Below are 16,604 nucleotides of genomic sequence, written 5' to 3'. Positions count from 1 at the left end.
AGCATCTCTAAGGAACATCAGAGATTCTGTGGAGCATTGTTTACATGTATTCAAACTGCTGCTTCCTTCCAGGCTGCCTCTATGATTTACACACTTCTCCACTGTTAGAGGTATTCTGGTGAGGCTGGGATGGCCATGTATGCAGTGATGTGGAAAGCATTCATGTTCCTTATACATGGGAGAGTCCTAGGTAGGGGTTCATAAATACTCTGAAAATGGATGCAAAATGTGTATAATCTCACATTTCTGGGAAGAGGATTTTCATCAGATTCCAATGGAGTCCACAATCCAGGAAAGGTTTAGAATTGTCTTCTAGGCCTGGCACGGTGGCTCATGCCTGTAATCCCAGCACTTCTGGGAGGCTGAGGCAGATGGATTACTTGAGGTCAGGAGTTTGAGACCAGCCTGGCCAACATGGTGAAACCCTGTCTCTACTAAAAATACAAAAATTAGCCAGATGTGGTGGCAGGCACCTGTAATCCCAGCTACTCAGGAGGCTGAGGCAAGGAGAATCGCTTGAACCCAGGAGGCAGAGTTTGTGGCGAGCCAGGATCACATCATTGTACTCCAGCCCGGGCAACAGAATTGTCTTCTAGATATTCCTTAGAGCCTGGTTTTAAGCTGTAAGAGTCAATAAATCTTTCCTTAAGCTTTCTGAGAAAATCCCATAGTATAACATCCTAGAGAACACTTATATTAAGAAGAAAGTAGAGGCAATTGCCCAAGTAAAAATTTCAAATTCTAACTTGAAATAACCAGATAGCCAAGGCAAAGAAAGAAAATGAGGGAGGGGTTGTGGCTGAATTATCTACCTCATGGTAGTAATTTTCTGTTTTCCATGCAGAAAAGTTTAGCTGCTGCTTAAAGAGAAAGAAAATCAGTTGAATTTAATCTGAATTATTAAACTTGAAAAGCTATGTCATACAAACTTATAAAAAGTACTGGCAAAATGTGCCAACATTAGCAATTATATTTCTAAATAAAAGGACAACAGGCCAGGCACGGTGGCTCACGCCTGTAATCCCAGCACTTTGGGAGGCCAAGGCGGGCGGATCATGAGGTCAGGAGATCGAGACCATCCTGGCTAACATGGTGAAACCCCGTCTCTACTAAAAATACAAAAAATTAGCCGGGCGTGGTTGCAGGCGCCTGTAGTCCCAGCTACTCGGGAGGCTGAGGCAGGAGAATGGCGTGAACCCAGGAGGCGGAGCTTGCAGTGAGCCGAGATAGCGCCACTGCACTCCGGCCTGGGCGAGAGAGCAAAACTCCTTCTCAAAAATAAATAAATAAATAAATAAATAATAAAATAAAAAATAAAAATAGAAATAAAAGGACAACATAGATTTGCTAGTTTTAAACATTAAAGCATAACCGTTGCAAGAGGTAATACCTTTACAAGGAAAACTATAAAATGCTCAAGGGAAAACTATAAATGCTCATGGAAGAAACTGAAGAGGCTATAAACAAATGGAAGGATATCCCATGCTCACAGATCAGAATAATTATTGATAGTACTGTTAAAATAACAATACTACCCAAAGCAATCTACACATTCAATGCAATATCCATTAAAATACCAATGACATTCTTCATGGAAACAGAAAAAAATTCTAAAATTTGGATGGAACCACAAGAGACCCTGAAGAGCCAAAGCAATCCCGAGCAAAAAGAACAAAGCTGAAAACATCACACTACCAGACTTCAAAATATACTACAAAGCTACACTAACCAAAACAGCATGGGACTGGCCTAAAAACACACAGACCGATGAAGCAGAATAGACAACCCAGAAATTAATCCACATATTTACAGCCAACTGATTTTTGACAAAGGTTCCAAAAGCACTGGGAAAGGATAGTCTCTTCAATAAATGGTACTGGAAAAACTGGATATCCATATGCAGATGAATGACATTTCACCCTATACAAAAATCAACTCAAAATGAAGCAAAGACCTAAATGTAAGATCTGAAACTATAAAACTACTAGGAGAAAAAAATAGGGGAAACACTTCAAGACAATTGTCTGGGAAAAGATTTTATGAATGAGACCTCAAAAGCACAGGCAACGAAAGCAAAATAAACAAATGAGATAATATCAAACTAAAGACCTTCTGCACAGCAAAGGTAACAATCAAGAGTGAAAAGATAACCTATAGAATTGGAGACAATATTTGCAAACTACTCTTCTGACAGGGAATTAATATCCAGAATACACAAGGAACTCAAACTACTAGCAGAAAACCAACAGCAAAAAACCAATCAATCTGATTTAAAAAGTGAGCAAATGATCTGAACAGACATTTCCCAAAAGAAGACATACAAATGGCCAGCAAATAGATGAAAAATGCTCAACATCACTAATGGTCAGGGAAATGCAAATCGAATCCACAATGAGTTACCATCTCACCCTAGTTAAGATGACTATTTTCAAAAACACAGAAAGTAAATGCTGGAGAAGATGCAGAGAAAAGAGAACACTTGTACACCACTGGTGGGAATGTAAACTAGTAAAGCCACTATGGAGAACTGTATAAAGGTTCCTCAAAAAACAAAAATAGAACTACAATATGAGTCAGCAATCCTACTACTGGGCATTTATCCAAAGAAAAGAAAGTCAGCATATCGAAGAGACATCCTGCCATGTGTATTGAAGCACTATTCACAATAGCCAAGATATGGAATCAACAACAACAGATGAATGGATAAGAAAAATGTGTTGTGTGTTCGTGCGTCCATATATGAATAAAAAGTTGATCTCAAGGAAGTAAAAAGTAGAACAGAGGGTACTAGAGACTGGAAGGACAGGGAGAACAGGGGGATAGGGAGAGATTTGTTAAAGGATAAAAAATTACAGCTAGATAGAAGGAATAAGTTCTAGTGTTCTATACTAGTGCAGGATGAGTATAGTTAACAATCATGTACATAGTTTGAAATAGCTAGAAGGAGGATATTCAATGTTCCCAACCCAAAGAAATGATCAATGTTTGAGATGATAGATATGCTAGTTACTCTTATCTGACTATTGTATATTACGTGTATCAAAATATCACTATGTACCCCATGCATACATACAATTATTACTTGTCAATTGAAAATAAAATTTAAATAAAATATAAAAAACCTGATTGCATAATTAATTTATAACCAGCCTGGAAATTACTGAGTATCATTGGGGAAAAAAAAGTGCAGATGAAATTTTTTACTTTTCTTCCAAATAAGTTCTGCAGAATTTCGAATATTTTCTTTGAATAATCATGTTTGACAGATACTGAAGTTAATGTTAGCAAGGTAATGAAAATTAATGATGGCAGTGTTCACTGGGCTATGTCTGTGCAGGTGTTTCCCTCCACTGTTGCCAACCCAACATAAAAATGTCTGATATATAAAATTCTGAACTCACACATAACACATTAGAAGTGATTATTTTCATTTCTCCTAAAACCCACAGAATTTCTTCACATAATTAGCTCTTATGAGTTTTTGACATATAATTTGATTTTTACAAATGTATTAGGTTATACAAATTTTTAAGTACATATTTATTGGGAAAACTGAGTAGACACTACGAGTGGCATAGTTTCCAATCCTCCATAACATAGTTGTGAAATCAGAACTTACCCCAGAGGGTCTTTGAATGTTACCCCATACCAAACCAAGCCATCTATTACCCAGAACTGTACTGAAAACATCATTTTGATAGTTAATTAGCATGGAAATTTACATCTTTCTTTCTCTCTCATTCTTTTTTCATCTATTCCCCAGCATAGGGAAGATTAAAAGTGGCAAACTAGAGGGATGGTGGAATGTTAGAAGCAAGCAGAAAGACAACTAGCAGGTAGGGTGACATTAGGGAAGAGACAGAAAAACAACCAAAATCTAACACACTAATCTACTAATATACCATATATTAATGGGTACTTGTAATAATGATTATTGAGCCATCCCAACTAAATTAACTTGCATTTAACATATACTAATGTATCACATTTTATTCTCCAAAGATGGCCACAATAATAACTTCTGACTATATGCACTTCTATAAAGAGACCTTGTCACTTTCCCATACATGGGTGGAGTCTAAGTCCCATCCCCTCAAATTTGCATTGATGAATAGAACATGGTGAAAGTGAGGCTGTGTGACTTCTGAGGCTGGGTCATAAAAGGTGATACAGCTTTTGTCTTGTTCACTGAAACACCTATGCTGGAGCCTTGAGCCCCCAGCATAGTTAAATAAGAAGTTTAACTACCTTGAGGTCACCATGCTAGGGAGGCCAAATACAGGTAGGTGTTCCAGTTGATAGCCACAGATGAGCTCCCATCTTAGATGTCCAGCCCAGTAGAGTCATCAGATGATTGCAACTCCAATAGACATCTGACTGCAGCCACATGAGAGTGCTCTAACATGAGTTGCCTAGCTGAGCGCAATTAACCAACAGGACCATGAGAGACAATACTAAATTGCTGGTTTAAGCCATTAACTTTTGGGTTGATTTGTTCTGCAGCAATGGTAAATGGAACAGCTTGTTTTTAAAAAAGTGCTATGTACATAGTTCAACCACAATTCAAAACTTATTCCCGAGTATGTGTTTTGTGCTAGGAATGTGATAGGTAGGTGCTTCAAATACATTATTTAATAATCAAACAACTTTTTTGAGTAATATCTTCATTTAGTGAAAAAGGAAATGTAAAATACTTTTTAAAAGCTCTTTTCTGGATGGGTGTGGTGGCTCATGGGTTTAATCCCAACACTTTGGGAGACTGAGGCGGGTGGATTGCTTGAGTCCAGGAGTTCAAGACCAAGCCTGGGCAACATGGAGAGACCCTGTCTCTACTAAAAATAAAAAAATAGCCAGGCATGGTGTTGTACACCTGTGGTCTCAGCTACCTGAGAGGCTGAGACACCTGAACCTAGGGGTGGGAGTGATGGGGGATCCGGGAGGAGGAGGTTGCAGCGAGCTGAGATCCAGCCACTGCACTCCAGCCTGGGTAATAAAGTGAGACCATGTCTTGAAAAAAAAAAATGCTTTCTTGCATGCAACTACTTCTTGTGTTATGAATGCAATGTGTTATTGATTCTCTTTAAGGATAATAACTCCATTTTATTTCAAGAATATAATATAGCTATCTTCTGAATATTACATTATCTTTATTTAATTAAAGACTTTTTTTCTCTCTCTTCAGAATCTGCCTGTTACATAGTTCTTCTCCCCCTGGACCATTATTAGGTGATTTTTGGTTGTTGGTTCATATTTTAAATAAGGATCAACAATAGAAGTTCCCACTACGAATGGTATTACACCTGGGGGCATTTTTGGAAATCTGTGAGGCGTTATCTGTTGTCACAGTGTTTGGGGATATTTTTGGCATTTAGTGAAAGGGTACTAGGAATGCTAAACATCCTATCATTATAGGATATACTGAACAGGCCTGTGCAACAAAGAATTGTTCTGTGTCTTGTATGATGTTTAAATGTCCTAGTAGATATTTATGGTGGTAAAAAATCTGTTTTTAATCACTCAAATCTGGAACAAAATTCCATTTTTATATAAACCCCAAATATTTTTGCATAGTTTTAGTATACATTAAATTTCCCAGGCTTGTACCTACTATATAAATTAGTGGAAGATTTTACTTTCTTCTCTTCAGAACTTTACCATTGGTCACCATTTTGGACAATCATTTGGACATTACTGATGACAATCTGCTCATGCTATTTAAAACGACAATACAACGTTCCTGTATCAGTCTACATTCATGGTTGCCACATTTGTGGTGATTCTCTGTTTAGGTGCAGGCATCTGATGACTACATTATATATCCTAGTATAGTTGTACTAAAGCGTTTATGTTTTGAAATAAATATAATTTTATTATAAATCACCTCCCTCTTATTTCTCCTCTATAGTACATTAGCACATCGTTGATTTTTATAAATTATAGGTATAGTTAGGTAAATTATAATTTTCATTGCAGGAAAATAAAGAGTATGTAAGAAGTAGTTAGAAAAAGGGAGTTGAAATTCATAAAGAGGCAAAAGTGTCTGAAGAGACACAAAGAGAGAAAGAGGAAAATGTCCAATCATTTAAGTTTTCCCCAAGGATCTCTCTGTCTGTTGGGATGATGGAAGTTACTTAGAGCACTGCCTTACTTCTCTTTCTAGCCCAGTGATGACTCTAGAGGTATCTAGTGACAGTTCATGTAGTTCCTTTAGAGAGGCATTTTCCTGGCCCTAGCATAGGAGGATATGCCTGAGCCAGCAGCTCTGAAGACTAGGGAACTGGTTCAGCTATTCCAAGCCATTTAATTAATTACCCTGCTGACTGCCCCAGAGTCTGTTCCCAGTCTTCACCGTCTGTGATCCTGGGGTTTTTTCCATGGTTCTGCTTAACCCATTGTTTCAGCAGTTTTGTCCGTTATATTTGTGTTTTGGGGTCTTTTGCTCAGTTGGACTGTACATTTAATCTTATTCCATCTGTGGTATATTATTATTTAACAGCAAGTTCCTCAATGCTGATTCCACTCCTCCAGTTTCCAGTGCTGCTGCGGATTGATTTTTACATTTATTCTTCCATTTCAAAGAAACTTTGGGTGGAAGTAGATGTAAAGGCATGTCTTAATTAGAGCTTCATTCTCAGCCTTTACATAAAGGAAATATTCTCCTCCTATGATTGGTACATTAATATTTTTATTGATTAGGTATCAATTTTGCTGTAGGCAAGCCACTATAATGAAAATCAACTGTCTGAGTTCAATTTGTTTTGTTAAATAAATTACTTTAAAAAGGGAAAAAATGCAGAAAACTTACAATCCATATCAAGTAAGGCACGAACAGATTTAACAAGTTCCTTAGATTCAAGTGCCAGTGTTGCTGGGATGTTACGTCCATTCCTTCCCAGCGGTGTGAGGGAAGTCTGAGAAGCTAACACAGCTCTTCTTTCACTGTGAAGGCAATAAAATAAAGTTGAACTTACTACACAATAAACAACATCTATCTTTACTAAATCTGAAGTTGTATTAGTTATAGATTTGTACAAATATATTTCTGAGGAAATTATTTCATATAACCAAAATTGAAGTAATTCACATAAAACAATATTTCTGTTTTCAATTATTTACTACATAATAAGTAGAAATATTTTAAAATTAGGTTGACTTCATGTATGAGAAAGAAGTAATAGAAGGATGACCTGTCTCCTAAATCATTTGTTGGGCTTATTTTGTGAGTGCTTCTGTTTTGCTAACATGATATAATTTTATTTAGTTCTGTATAAATTCAAATTAAGCATGTAAACATGAATTTGTTAAAATACATTTATTATTACTTCTAGTAATATTAAATATAAATTCAATATATGTATTTGCTCCTGAAATTATCTCTTAAATTATTCCATTTTTTGCCTCAAATGAAAAACAGCCTAGAGCATTTATATCACTTTTAAACAATGCAAATGTCACCTAAAATGAATGCATTCTGATCTAATTATGTTTTCTTCAAAAAATTACACTAAAACTTACTTGAAAAAAAATTTTAAACTGATGACAAAATCATCATTAGTTATACTCCATCTTCCTAAGCATAATGATATTAATTCACAAAGGGAAACAAAAGCATCAATTCTCAAATTCAAATACATAGCCTTTATTCTGTGTTGAATGATCAAGGCCAATATCCGTGTGGAGGATATGCTATATTGAAATGACTACACCAGTTTTTACTAGTATTTAATTTACTAAGACACCATGAAATGTTGTGTGATGTAGCTATTTAAAGTTGTCTTTTTTTCCATGAAGCAGTTTAAGGCAAGGGCAGGCTCTGGCTTTTAAATAGTCATTTTAACCTTAATTTTTAAAACAAAACTTTTGAATTATTAGTCAAGGTAAAACTAAGACCTTGGAAAGCTAAGCGTGGGTGACACACTTAGCCCATATAAGAAATAAATGTGGTTACTGATTATTTTAAGATCCTTACTGGGAGAAATAATCATGAAATTCACAGAGTTTTCTTGTATCATAAGCAGCATGGAGAGTAAGAAGTTATGTCAGGTTCCTTCATCATAAGAAGTAAAACATTACTTGAATTTAGAAGTGAATTACAAATATTCTTCTAAATTAAAAAATGCTACGTGGACACCAAAAATATCTTCATTTATTAAGCTGCTGTTTTCACAGTAAAGGGTAGAGTATTTATTTACTTTTTGAGACAGGGTGTCACTATGTTATCTAGGCTGGAGTGCAATGGTATGATCACAGCTCATTGCAGCCTAAATCTCCTAGAGCTCCTGGGCTCCAGCAATCCTCCTGCCTCAGTCTCCCAAGTAGCTGGGAATATTGGAATGCACCATCACATCTGGCTTTTTTTTTTTTTTTGTAGAGATAGGGTCCCACTATGTGCCACTATGTTCCTTGTCTCAAACTTCTGGGCTCAAATGATCCTCCTGCCTCAGCCTCCCAAAATAGTGGGATTACAGGCACGCGCCACCACACCCGACCTCATTGAGTCTTCCTGTTTCTGCAAGCGTATATTGCTAGAAGTAGAAGATGTATCTAGGACTAGTGGCAGCTATTATGAGAGGAGAAAAAAATTACTTTGGAAATGCATAAACAAGAATCTTTCTTTTGTAAATGTCTTTTATCATGTATCAAAATGACCATAAACTTGCGGTTTGAAATAAATAACTTTGATTAGTATGTTTGTAGCTTCTAGTAAGAAACTTCAAATCCAAAACGTATTATGAATAATGAAACAATCAAGGTATACTCTCCAAATATATTTCTTTTATTTATATCTACTGAAAGATGAAAATGAAAGAAAATGATTGCATGAATATGTTTTCCAAAATTCTGTTTGCCAGAACAACTAATTTGCTGGGTTGAGACTAACCTTTAGTAGTGAACCTGTGACCAGTAACTTTGATTCATACGCAGGACAATTAAAGAATTTCAAGTTAATCTCATCTTTATAGAATTTTTGACAAAGGCAGGATAGGTGGTTCCTGCCGTAATTTTAGATTACAAGGTTACAATGATTGACTAAATACCTCCAGGAATTTCTTTAATAGAGATGGGACCCAAAACAATATGTCCTTGCACCTATTTCCATACGATGGCATCCAATGGGAGTTATGTAGCACCTTAGGACTATTTAAGAGACTTTTAGTATTTGAGTCACAATGACCAGATGAAGAATTTAATCACTACCCATATTCTGCAAAAAGCACTTAAATTTTCTTACCTTAAATTTGATAAAGGAGTAGAATTATCAGAAAATACTTCTTGAATAGCCTAGCAACAAACAAGATGGTGAAGGAGATATATCAGTTTGACAGTTTTTTAAAAATATCTTTTCTTGATTAATATGTACAACCTCCTCTGTCCACGGATTAAACTGATGCTTCTATTATGTGGCGGGGCGGGGGTCGGGGGGAACAATTGAACTAACATGCAATTTTACTCAGAAATGTAACAGCTATGAAAACATTTCTTTATAAGGTAAGTAGTTATCAAATAATGTTTATACATTATCAGGATTTTTGGTAAAGTATTCATTAAAATAGTATATATTTGGAATCACATCACCTTGTCTCAATTATTTCTCTAAACAATCTATAAAATGTTAGCCAGTCTTTTCATCATCTATGCAGTCCTAAATCTGACCATAAGTCAGCATTGCTGCTTTGAGACTAGAGAATGTTTCACTAGGTACCAAATACAGTAACATTTATCTATATGCCAGTTGCCTATAAATTTTTTAAAGATGAATGTAATAGAACAGAAAAACTTACCTCTACAAAATGAAGAAGCTTTTCAGTGGATGCCTCAAACGTTTTTCGAGCCATTTCTGATTTTCGTAATTGGCAGTCAAGTACCATGATTCTCTTTTTTAAATCCTGAACACTTTCCTGCACAGAGATATCAAAAGGAGCATTTACACATTTCTTCAGTTTTACATTGCTGGTCCCTATTTTCAGTTTTTATGAACTAATATTCAATATTACCAAATTATCTTTTTCTCTTACTGTACATATGTTTTGATTTTGGGGGGCATGTAACTAACTGCATATTTAAAAGTTAATTTGCACAGAGATACTGCAAGTTTTATGTGATAAGCTGTATATGAGTTTATTGATTCTTATAGAAAAATACATTTAAATTAGTTTATGGTTTTGTTTTGTTTTTGCAATGTGTCTTACCAGATGCTGACAGAAACCTCTACCAATTTAACACAACTAAAAATGCTGGATACACACACACACACACACACACACACACACACACACACACACGATGTAAGACAAAGCTAGCAAGGAAGTAAAGGAATTCCATGGAGACATGCAACAGCAATGCCAAGTGAACCCGCTGGGGTAAGAGAGCACTGAAGCATAATTTGCTCGGAAGGCATATGCTGATCCCTGGTGGCCTACAGTTTGGGGTTTCAACAGTCACAAATGGAAAACAGAAGAACCTTAATGGGTGAACTAGGAAGAAGTAAACTTCACAGAGGTAAACAGTGTTCTGATGTTGGCTCAGGTGACTTGAGTAAAAAAGTTTCTCCTGAATAATTCCTAACCAAAAGTCCCCATTCACGCAGGTTTGGGGCCAGAATTTATATTATCTGTGTGGCCTAAAAAGCCATATGCTGAAATTTTACTTTCAATTGGTCCCAGGCTAGCAGAAGCAAACTCAAAACTCTGGAGAGATATTTCTAAAACTCAGAGCTCAAAGAATTCCCACTTATAATGCATTGATAGAACATGACCTCACAGACACAAACAAAAATCACTAAACATATGAGAAAATAAGCTCTATGAATGAAAGCTAATTGAAGGAAATAAAGTACAGTATAAGATCTATAAAGACAGCAGATATTTAAGTGAGCAGATACAGAATATAAAGCAATTATATTTAATATGTTTTTAAAAATAAGAGGGAATTGAAAGTATAATACACAAGAAACTATTGAAATAGATCCAGATAACATAAAAAATAAATCTCAAAAATAAAAATGTAACATAACTAAATTAGAAACTTTATTTTAGATTTGACATCCAATTAGATACAATTATAAAGAGAATGGGTGAACTTGACAACAGAGGTAAAGAAACTTCTTATAATGGAACAGAAAGACAAAAATTCAAATATAAATGGGGAGAAAAGGTAAACAGAAAACAGCCAGAAGAAGCTATAGCACACATCCAGTCTGAATTACACAAGAACAAATACAAAGAATGAAAGAGAAATGGCTCAGGAAAATAGCTTAGTGATTTCCAGAAATGGCAGAAGACATTGCTCTTCGAATCGGGAAGCTCAATGAATCCCAAACAGTACACATTAAAGTAAGTCAGCACATGATTCATCACAGTCAAACTGCTGAACATTGAAGCCAAAGAGATCTTAAAATCATATAGAAGGAAACAGATTGCAAACAAATGACAGATTGACAGCTGACATCACAAACATGAAATAAAAACAGTGAAAGATATTAAATGCCAACTTAACATTTTAAATGTAGCAAAAATATATTTCAAGAACAAGAGTTGAATAAAGATGTTCTTCAGACAAATAAAATGGGGAGAGCTTATTATCATCAGATCCTCACTACATGAATTTCTAAAATACGTACTCATGAAGAAAGAGACAAAGTGAGAAGGTGTGAGATGCAAGAATGTTTAACAGAAAATGGTAAACATGGAGTCTATTAAGCAAATGCTGACCACACAAAACAAATAATCAACGTCTAATGTGCAGTCTTAAAAGTAAAGAAAGAACTAAAATACTGACAAAAATGGAAATTAAGTCAGGAGGGATGATTGGATTTGTGTTCTAAAGTGCTTATAATATTTAGAAGAAGAGGAAAGGTACTGATTAATTTTTTTTTTTTTTTTTTTTTTTTTTTTGAGACGGAGTCTCGCTCTGTCGCCCAGGTTGGAGTGCAGTGGCGCGATCTCGGCTCACTGCAAGCTCCGCTTCCCGGGTTCACGCCATTCTCCTACCTCAGCCTCCCGAGTAGCTGGGACTACAGGCGCCCGCCACTGCCCCCAGCTAATTTTTTGTATTTTTAGTAGAGACGGGGTTTCACCGTGGTCTCGATCTCCTGACCTCGTGATCTACCCGCCTCAGCCTCCCAAAGTGCTGGGATTACAGGCGTGAGCCACTGCGCCCGGCCTGATTAATTTTATAATTGAAGTTAAAACAGAATCTTAAAATTTCTAGGATAATCATTAAAAATTAGAAACAGAATGTGTAATTTCGAAAACAACAGAGAGGAATGAATGTAATGGGGCAAGTTGACATAGTAGAAATCTGAACCAACAAAAAAAATTAGAAAAGGCAGGAAATTACAAACTAGAGCACATGGGGAAAATAAAATGTACAAAATAAGAAGGCAGAAATCAGGCCATGTGCATGAGCAAATAAAAGAGTTTAGATAGGAAAGTCTTTCCAATTAAAGGTCAAAAATTAGTAAGACGGGAACAAAATCCAGCTACATGTTATTTACCATGGATACAATTAAAATGTATTGAAAAGTTGCAAGTAAATATATGGTATTTAGACAAATACCAACTAAAAGAAAGCTGGTGTTACTATTTATTATCAATCAAAAATAGGCATTAAGAGGTAGAGAGGATTGCTAGATTGAAGAGTCATGACATTTTCATAAAAGAATGATAACATAATTCCAAGCTTGTATGCATCTAAAAACATTACTTCAAAGTATATACAAAACAATTATAAAAAGAGAAGCCAAAATGGAGATTTTGTCACACTTCTATGAATAAATGATGGCTGTAGCAGACAAAGAAATTAATATGAACAGAAAAGAATTGAAGCCCACAATTAATGACCCTGATTTAGGGGATTATATAGAACAACGGCGTTCAACAAGTGCAGAATTATTTTCAAGCTTTCTTTGAACATTTGTAAACAGACTCCAAGGTAGGCCATGAGGCAAATGTCAACAAATTTCGAAGAGTTATTATTCTATAAACTAGATTTTCTGGTCAAAATGAAATTAACCTTTCTGTGCCTCCGTGGTGTTCATAAATAAAGAAAATCATAAATGTGTAAATTCTTCCCAATTTAATCTACATATTTAATAAATTTTCAGTGAAAATTCCGATACATTTTTTCTTTTGATGGAATTGATAAGCTGAATCTAACATAGATAATAAAAAATCAAAGGGTCATGTAGCCAACACACTTCTGAAGAAAAAGAATTGGCAGGATGATCAGATATCAAGACTTACTGTAAAAGATACAGGAAGCAACGTCATGTGTTATTCACAGAAGAATATACACTGGCCAACAAAAGAGAATAGAGAACCTCAGATTCATACACATATGAAATCTTGATATATGACTGAGATTATTTTGTAGATCAACTAGGAAAGAAGGGGCTTTTTAGTACATGGTGATGAGACAGTTATTCATTTTGAATAAACAAAGAATGAAATGGTTCCCCACCTCACACAGTGTCACAAAACCAGTTACAGAAGGATCAAAACTTTAAAACTTTTGGAGGCAAATATAAAAGAATATCTCTACATCCTTGAAAATGGAAGGACTTCTAAAAAGACGCATGAGGGTAAAGATTTTTAAGTTAGTCTACACAAAAATTAAAAACTCCTGTCCATTTTACCATAGAGTGAAAAGGCAAGCCAGAAATTTGTAAGCAGATTTTTATAACATATAATTTAACAAAGGATTAGTAACCAGAAGAATCACTATACATCTATATGAAAAAGATAACTAATCCACTGGAAAAAGGGTCAAAAGATATGAAGAAGCATTTCACAGAGAAACACAAATGCCTAATAAAGAGATAAATATATGCTCAACTGGCTACCAGGGAGGAGGAAACCTTGGTTTATAACATTTATGGGTAGAAAAAACCCCATTATAGCTGATTTCAAGCTACCAACCTGATATCACTGTACATGAAGTTGAGAAGAGACGCATGCAATCAGCTCTCATGAGCTAGTATCAGTTGGTCCCAGCACATAACTGTCTCAAAGCCATTAGTAACCAGGGAAATTCAAATTAAACTATAATGATGTAACACTTATTAAAACTACCAGATTAATAAAATTAAAATAAAACAAAGGGTCAGCAAGTATGCGGGGTAAACAATAATTCTTATTCATTACTGGTGGGAGTACAAATTAGTTCAAACACTTTCAAGCACAAGTAGGCTTTACCTAGTAAAGACAAACTTACAATTATTCAACTTAGCAATTCTACTCCTAGCAGGTAACTATTACATATGTGGAGCAGGATACATGCACTAAAATATTTTTAGCACCATTTATAACAGAAGAGAACAGAAACAATTGGACTGTCCATCAAATGCAGAATGGATAATTACACGTAGTATATCCACACTGTAACAGAGTACAAGAAACAATAAGAAGACATGAACTAGCTAAAAACTTCAAATAGATGAAATGCAAAAACAAAATGTCGAGTGAAGAAAAGCAGGTCAGAATGATACATAGAGTATATTTCTATTTATATAAAGTTGATAAACAGGTAAAACTAAACAATATATTGTTAAAGAATATATACACAAGTATATAAACAAAATAAAAAAATTTTCTTGAAAAAAAAATTTTCAAGAAAATGGTTAACAATAAATCCAAGAAAGTAGTTATCTCTGAGGGAAAGGGTGGGAGAGGCAATTGGAGAGAAACACTGTGGGTCTTCAAAGGTACTAGTAATGTTTTATTTCTTATGTTGAAGGTGAATAAAAACTTCAAAAGGTAAATAAATAAATAAATAACATAAAGAAAAAATTATAATGAAAAATAAAAGCATTGTTACAAAGAGAATCTGTTATCTTACAAATAGACACTTGAATTTTAATTCTGTAACATCTTTGTCAATGTCTCTTTAAGCAATCTCATGATCAAAAAAAAAAAAGGTTTCCTTCATTTTTTCCACTGATATTGGGTTTAGAAAATGTTGAATGTTGAGATGCTCATATTAATAGCTCTTTAAAGAGACTCTTTAAAGACTGTTTTCAGAGACAGGTTACTGGCTTAGAGTCTTGTTAAGAGAAACGGCATGAGAACCCGATTATGATAAAAGAGAGAAAAACTGAATTAATTATATTACCAGGCAACTTAGGACAAAAATGTTTCTCAGTTAAGAGCTGGAAAAGAGATTACAAATAACCCAAGCTTAAAAAAAAACAAAAAACAATGAATAATTTCATGTGAACTTTCTTGAAATTTGTATTATTTAAAAATATAACATTAAACATGCCTGATTTTTCACTTCAAAAGTAACCATAATCAATAGTACTTTTGATATTGTGATAAATCTCAAAATATTTTCATACTCAGGCTAAAGTTACATAACATAATCACATATCTATTTTCTTCTTTTCTTTTTTTTTTTTTTTTTTTTTTTGAGATGGAGTCTCGCTCTGTCACCCAGGCTGGAGTGCAGTGGCACAATCTCGGCTCACTGCAAGCTCCGCCTCCCGGGTTCACGCCATTCTCCTGCCTCAGCCTCTCTGAGTAGCTGGGACTACAGGCGCCCGCCACCACGCCCGGCTAATTTTTTGTATTTTTAGTAGAGACGGGGTTTCACCGTGGTCTCGATCTCCTGACCTTGTGATCCGCCTGCCTCGGCCTCCCAAAGTGCTGGGATTACAAGCGTGAGCCACCGCGCCCAGCCCACATATCTATTTTCAGAATGTAAAAACTAGGTCACAAATAACAAATATGTAATATTCCTAAATATTGCTGCTTTGTCAACTAAATGTTTTCCTCTTGGCCTTGTGGTATTATCAAAGGGTGATGGGAACTTCAGCCTTCTTGTGGAATTGGTTTAAGTGAATAGATGTGAGAAATAGTTTAGTGACTTTAAACAGATTTCAAATTTTCTTTGGTATTTTGCATTTCTAACACTAGTTTCATTTTCACATGCTATATTTAAAGTATTTAACTTTTTAATGTTTAAATAAATAGTCATAAATTATTCAGATTTGCTTTATGTTCTCTTAGAAACTGATTGGATTAGAGATATAAATAACCAGTTATGTTTATAAGTGAACAAATGTATGAATATTTATTTCAATTTACTCGATTTTCTACCTTAATTCAGTGAAGTAAAAATATATATGACTATTATAGATTTTTGAAGCCTCTTCACTGAATATAGTATGTATTATGTAAAAAAAATTGCATAAAATAGTTTGCACTGTCCAGGAACGGTGGCTCATGCCTATAATCCCAGCACTTTGGAAGGCCGAGACTGGTGGATCACCTGAGGTCAGGAGGTCGAGACCAGCCTGGCCAAGATGGTGAAACCCTGTCTCTACAAAAATACAAAAAATTAGCTGGGTGTGGTGGCAGGTGTCTGTAACCCCAGCTACTTGGGAGGCTGAGGCAGGAGAATCACTTGAACCTGGGAGGCGGAGGTTGCAGTGAGCTGACATCATTGCACTCCAGCCTGGGCGACAAGAGCGAAACTCTGTGTCAACAACAACAAAAAGTTCGCACTGCTTTCTGAAAAGCATTCAGTATTTTGCTATTGAAACTGGAAAATCATCTATTGGAAACTATTTTAGTACACCTTACATTAAAAAAAATTCAAACTCA

The 16,604-nt window shown here is 35.2% G+C and overlaps 1 protein-coding gene across 1 annotated transcript in view; it reads right to left on the bottom strand.

The window, feature by feature from the left end:
* The window catches only part of STXBP4 (syntaxin binding protein 4), a 191,439-nt gene that overhangs the window by 69,732 nt on the left and 105,103 nt on the right, over positions 1–16,604 (bottom strand). Inside the window, exons 14-16 of the mRNA XM_030828589.1 lie at positions 9,783–9,899; positions 9,233–9,282; positions 6,806–6,939 (exon numbers count right to left, since the gene is read on the bottom strand). Coding sequence (XP_030684449.1) covers positions 6,806–6,939; positions 9,233–9,282; positions 9,783–9,899 — 301 coding nt within the window. The remainder of the gene's footprint in view (positions 1–6,805; positions 6,940–9,232; positions 9,283–9,782; positions 9,900–16,604) is intronic.

The sequence above is a fragment of the Nomascus leucogenys genome, chromosome 14 (assembly GCF_006542625.1).
Source record: "Nomascus leucogenys isolate Asia chromosome 14, Asia_NLE_v1, whole genome shotgun sequence".
NCBI lineage: Eukaryota > Metazoa > Chordata > Mammalia > Primates > Hylobatidae > Nomascus > Nomascus leucogenys.
The sequence above is the reverse complement of the archived record's forward strand: the minus strand, read 5'-3'. Positions and strand labels throughout refer to the sequence as shown.